The following is a 6584-nucleotide window of genomic DNA, read 5'->3' on the forward strand; positions in this document are numbered from 1 at the left end:
TTTTTTTTTTTCTTTTTTAATGGTCAGCAGTAATATTCTAAATTGCACAATAAACTTTTGTTTCAGCCCCAACAATCTCATAATTTGTGTGCATATACTGTGTACTAATAGACACAAATACCATGTGATTCCTGTTTTGGAGAGGATCTTAGTGTAGATTTTGTAGTACTGGTGCTCCACTCACACTTAACAAGATACTTGTCTTTATCAGTAACGACTTTCCTACAGCACACAGTTCTCATTTCTTCTTCTGTACCTGCCTAGATTTGTCATAGGTCCAATGCAGAGAAATACAGGCAAATAAACAGATAGAGAGAATAGAATTGATACTATTTTTAGTTCTCTCCAGATATGTAAGTTGTGAGCTAGAGTCTGTGCTGAGTCTCTCAGGAAATTCATCTGTGAAGGAATGGCTCAGGGAATAGGAATACAGTGGACTTTGCTGAACCAGTAGGACCTATTATAGGTTCTATTATATGTCTAATAGGACCTATTATAGTCATGGATCTGTCCAGGTTTTTGCAGTTTGTCTGATCAGAGGCAGTTTAGTCCTTCTGTGTAACCATTTCCTTGCTACCAGTATAGAGTACCTACAGTTGTGTACCTTTTGTACGGTTTAGTTTGTGTAAAGGGCAAGAAGCAAAAAAGGTAGATGATAGTCCAGTGTATGGAATAGTTACGATTTATGAGTAATTATCTAGGACTATGGTTTATTATAGTAGTACTTTACCCCATGCATGTTTATAGTCATTAATACAACATTCAGTGCCTCTAATGTTGCTTAACAAAAGTGACTGTGTGTAGTGTCTCAGCAGTCAGTGCAGAGATTGAAATATAGGTATAAAGGATACTTTGCTTCAAAAATTCATCTTTAATATGCAGATTTGCTTTATGTGTATACAGTCGTATTTTACTTTTACTGAGAATCTTGTCTGGTTTTGCATGAAATCATAGAGTTCTGCAAATCTACCAATTTCTTTGTGTAAGTAGACCACAGAGAGATTCTGTGGTCTAGAAAATACTTCCCACGTGGTGGCATTTCTTAAGTATCCTTGTTTCTTTCAGGGATAAATAAAGCAAGGAAAGCTGATTATTGCATATATGTAGCAATAAAGTATACAAAAGTTTATAGTATAAGTACACTAAGAGAAAGTATGCATCACAATCATCATATTTTTGAATCAACCTGGAACTTGCAACAACTGATGTGAGGGACTAAAAGAGTTTGGTTTGTATGCAGGTTTTTAAGGATTAAATTTATTTCTAAAAATTTTCATTTTGCATGTTGTAGTCTATGTACTGAATGACTACTAATCCTATAGAGAAAATCATGAACAGGTAAATATAATTGAATGCATACATAAATTACAATTGCAAAAATTACATTTGCAATGGTGGGTATTTTTGGCTTTGGCACTTCATGAATTTTTATCGTGAGTTATTTCTGATTAGATGTTCTTAAAGTGACTTATTTTAAAATAGGAATGCGGTGAAAAACAGAGTCAAATTGAACGAGCCGTTAGAGAAAAGCGAACAGTGGAAGAAGAACTTGAAAAAGTAAGGCAATTATATGCATTTTTACATTATGTTTAAGATCTCTCTTCAGTAGGAAAAGATGTGTTAATTTTTTATGTTCCATGTTTTTCCCATGTATTGGAATGAAGGATAGTTCTATGACCGTTAAGTTTCTTACTTGTTGAGTAGTTTTTCTTAACTCTAAATATTCATGTCAGTATTTTAATTTTTTAATCTGGAAATCATTTTAAAGCTGTAATTCTAAACTGAAAAAGAGTATTTTTTGAATAATGTAAAAAGTAAAGGGAGAGGTACTTGACATAATCTGAAAGAATCTTGGTACATATTCCAGTTAAACTTAAGCTCAATATACTGAAAACCAAATGGATGAAAAAACTTTGAAAACCTTTTCTTTTCCAAGTAGCAGTAGCACTAAAATTCAATGAAATTCAGTTTTATTTTAAATCTGAAAAATAGGGCACAATGAGGAGTAGCATTGTTGTCATTACTACACGATCAATCACCCGTGCAAGGTAAAGTTGATTTTACATGGAATTTTATTCTTCAGATTTACAGGGAAGACAGAGTACATGAATCTGACAATAGAAGACTAGAGCAACTGCATCAGAAGTATCTACTTGCAGAAACTACAAAAGGTGACCTTCAGCTTAGTCTACAAACAACACAAAATAAACTGAAACAGCTGGAAATGAAGTAAGTCATGGATGTTACAGAGACAGGAATGGAAAATAATGGAAAATATTTCTGACTAGCTGTTGATAGTGTGTTAGGTCTTTGTCACATTTTCCATCAGTCGCAGGAATAGTATCAAGTTACCATAATTCTGAAGCAAGGGTAATTATGAATCACGATAAAAGTATTAAGGGGGATAACAGACTACAGGATGACAAGTTTTGCAAGCAGGTTTTTTTTTTTTTTACAAAGAAATGAAAATTGGAGTACATTATTTGAAATCCTGACATATTTCTAAATACTGTTTGTAGGAAAAGTTACGCTCTGAAATATTTGGGCAGAATTTATTACTTTATAAATTCATCTGCAGTGTGGTATCTTCTAGTGCATGTGTAACACTCCATGTTTACATAGTATACTGCATTTCAGGTCTGTGTTCAGAGAGCTAATAGATATTATCATAGTTCCAGTAATGTAATGCTAAATGGCATGGAATGGTACATGTTTTTAGATCAGGTTGTTCTCAGAATAAAAAGTGTAGGATTCTCTGTAAGTTATTTATGATCTTCAATGATCATAAATTATATCTCTTCTCCAGAGCAATCATTTGGGAATCTAGAAATGTGTTTAAAATGAGAAGCTAGTGTTCCACATTGCAATTTTACTGAGATTGCTAGAATGTTAGATTGCTTTTATGAATTCCCTAGACTTGATAAAATACTTTGCTGACTTGCACATAGTCCTAGGTGTAAAGGCCATTAAACATACTGAGCTGATACAAACTTTCAGGAAGAAACAGGGAGATGTATATACTGGGTCAGACCAAAATCTGTCCCAGATTTATGTATTTTCACCAGTACTGTCCAATTGAAGTAATCTAAGGGAAACACTGAACACTAGTACAAGGTGACAGTGACAATTCACTGGAATACTCTGCCAGCATTCTAATAGTGATGAGCTGCTTAAAAATGTCCAGAGGTGACATCAGAGATTTATATGTTTAATTATCGCTATTAATGTTACATGGATTACTTGAATCTTTCATCTACAACATAGTGTGATAGTGAGTTCTATACCTGAAACATAACTGCATGAAGAACTTCCTTTTCCTGCCTTCAGTTTGCTTCCTGATAGCCTCCTTTAACAGCAATAGAGGCAGTGTCCTACTAGACCAATTGGTCTATTAAGATTTTGTTGCTGTCTACAAACTTAGTCTCCCCTATCTTCACACCATTGCAACTGCAGCAAAGTAGCATTATGAAAATGTAAAATGGATTCTCTGCTTGAGTTCAAACAAGACTTCTACTCTTTCAGCTCTGAGGAAGAGAAATCTCGTTGCCAGGAAATGATCTGTAAGTTGCAAAGCATTCTGGATTCAGAAAGAGAAAAGAGTGGTTTTGTCAGTGAACAAAGGTTAAAACTTCAGCAAGAGAACGAACAATTGCAAAAAGAAATGGAAGGCCTGAGAAAACTAGCCATAGAGTCTCAAAAAAAAGCTAAAATAAAGGTATGGTTTATGTGCTGTTTTTATTTTAAAGTAGGACTGATATTTACTTAAGGCAGCGTGAAAGGGAGTGAAAGTTTCAGTGACGCTTCCTCTTTTCTGCTTTATATGTAATTTTGTTGTAGCGTCGTATGTCCTCATGATCTTTTGAGTAATTTAGCCTTGGCTAATTAAGTTGTATTTTAATGTGTTATTTTCAGCTTGATAAGAGGATCCCAAATATTCTACGCTTTCATAAGATGAATATTCCAAATAGTAACATATTTACCTTCAAGTGATTTTACCCATTCCAATTCCAGATCCTTATCTACTGTCTGTAATGTTAGGAATGTATTGACTCTCAGTACAGTCAGTGTTCCTTTACTTGCATATCTACCATGTTATCAAAGCAGTGTGTAACTAACAAATTTATTAATGGTGTGGTTGTCAAACATTAGTCCTGTTTTTTCTAGACAGAGAATATTTTTCTATGTGAGTATTTGCAAACAAGATACTTAGCTGAAAGACATGTTCTTTTTGAATGTTTCATTTAATGCACCTGAACAGACTGCATATGGGATAATGTATTATAGCTAATCTCAGCAGGTTCATCATACCTTTAGCTTCTAAAGGGAATAACAACTGTGATACTTGACATGCTTTCTAAATATATAAAGCTGATGCTTTCCCCACTGCTCTTAACTCTGGGACCATAAAGATACTGAAGGGATCTAAGAATCTACAGCAACAAAGAAGACTTGAGTAAACTGTTGTAGTTAATTATGAATGAGGGCCATCTCAAATCCAGCTACTACTTTGTACCTCAAGATAAAAAAAAGCAGTCAAATTAAAAAAGAAATCTTATTCCAATTCTAGAACCCTTTAGTCAAGCATGACAGACAGGTAGCAGTTATGAAACAAATACTAGATCTTCATATGTCCCTAATCAGACAGGGTTCCATTATAGTCAGTCACAGGTAAGATTTGTTACTTGCCTCCCTTTTCCTCTGATGTGCAAAAGATTTTAGTTGCAGTTCAGAAAGCCCTAACACATTTTGGCTAGATGAAAAGAAAAAATATGTTTCTGTGGAGAAAACACAAGGGAGAGTGATAAAGTTTATTTACAAAAATAAGCATACACAGCTCATTATCCTTTATTGTCAGTTGTACTATTTGCTTAAATTGGCTTTGGGAACATGCATCTATTTGAGCATATAATTGCAAGTTTAATTATTGTATGTTACATGCTTTCAGCAAATGCTTATAAATTTAGCTCAAGAGTTTTTTAAAAAAAGAAGTGAGAGACTTGGTTGTCTCCTGTTGGTATTTTTTTCTAGATAAGCACAATGGAGCATGAGCATGCTGTGAAAAAACATGGATATGAAGTTCGACTGAAAGAATTGGAAGACACCAGTCAAAAGTCTACCGCTGAACTTAGACGTCTGTTGGTAGCTCAGCAAAAAGCAACAAACCGATGGAAAGAAGAAACAAAAAGTCTTAGTGAAACTGCAGAAGCCAGGATCAGTAAGCTAAAGTAAGTGCAATTTTGTTGTTCTGGCAGTTGTTACAGTTCTGGTTACCGTTTGCTGTGACAGTATGATGGTGGAAAGCAGTGAAGAGCAAACCATCTAGAATAGATGATGTGCTTGTAGCAAATTAAAGGAAAAATTGTTCTCTTTAGAACATTTTAACTTACCCCTTTGTGAAGTTAGCAGCTAATCACTGAAGTTGAAATTTCACATCTTGTTGATGTGTATGAATTTTGTAATGACAAAAAGTAAATGGAATATATTCTTTTCAATTTTCTCTTTCAGAATATAGCATTCTCAGCGTAGAAAAATAGCTTTGTATTATGAAAACTCCTATATTTATCACTATTCACAACAGTCTGCATCAAATCAGTTGTGGAATGAGTCTCTAGACTTGTAAGATATGTTGAAAAAACCATATTGGGAAACATATCTGATGTTCTCTTCCAAGCACTTGGCTGTCATTAATGAGGATACAAATGAGTTTTTTGATTGCCTTAAGCAAAAATATGATATAAACTGTACTTTTCTCTTAATTCATACAGGTTGCCAGGTAACTGGCTCATACTTTTATTCCCAGCACAGAATATAAGAACATTTTCAATTTTGAGAGGCCAGAATGACAAGGGCATCTCATACAGCAGACATATACTACATATCATTTCTAGAGGCTGGGCGATACAAACATGTATGGTGCCTGTGAGCCTATATACAAACAGACAGCAGTTGGTTTAGAAAAATAAGAAGGTGGAGTTATTGGAAATGAGTGAGTAGAGAAGGGAAGCATCCCAGTAAAAAATTAGCTATTTGCAAGTCATGTTTGAAATAAATTCTACAAGTCTTTCTTTGTTTTAAATGCATACTGCTGTAGGTAGTGTTTCTTCTACTTGTGTGTTAATATCCATTAAGAAACATTATCAATCAGTTTATGAAATAAGCAGATGTGACATCTGCATTCATCTTGGTTTTCCTTTTCACTGTAAGGACATACTGCAAAGTGTTAAAATTTAAATGAATTTATCCATGCACAGTGGTTTTCTAGTGTCTTCCTTTTCTGATACTGCTTTCCTCCACCTAAGCTTCCTTGCGTGTTTTTGGCTGGCAGGTAGCAGACAAACTGTGGCAAATTACAAGCTAACACACAGTCACTCACTCTGGCTGTACAGGTAGGTGGTGTTTGTGAGGAATAGGAGGCCATGTTTTCAGCAGGCTTTCTCAAGAGGCAAAGATGTATGTTTGCTTTATTTGATGCCTAAGCTCAGGAGACTCTGTCAGTCAGATCAAGTAGCCTATAAATTAGAGATTAATTAGCCTTATATTTTTACAGATCTTCTACACGATTTTTACAGATCTTCTACACGATT

General features: G+C 34.5%; 1 protein-coding gene across 4 annotated transcripts in view; it reads left to right on the top strand.

The window, feature by feature from the left end:
* Nucleotides 1–6584, top strand: part of SCLT1 (sodium channel and clathrin linker 1) — a 42227-nt gene that overhangs the window by 21739 nt on the left and 13904 nt on the right. For all 4 annotated transcript variants that reach the window (XM_035323666.1, XM_035323667.1, XM_035323668.1 and 1 more), the window contains 4 exons: nt 1483–1557; nt 2084–2229; nt 3523–3715; nt 5029–5225. In XM_035323666.1, the coding sequence (XP_035179557.1) occupies nt 1483–1557; nt 2084–2229; nt 3523–3715; nt 5029–5225 (611 nt within the window). The remainder of the gene's footprint in view (nt 1–1482; nt 1558–2083; nt 2230–3522; nt 3716–5028; nt 5226–6584) is intronic.

This window comes from Oxyura jamaicensis, chromosome 4 (assembly GCF_011077185.1).
Source record: "Oxyura jamaicensis isolate SHBP4307 breed ruddy duck chromosome 4, BPBGC_Ojam_1.0, whole genome shotgun sequence".
Lineage (NCBI taxonomy): Eukaryota > Metazoa > Chordata > Aves > Anseriformes > Anatidae > Oxyura > Oxyura jamaicensis.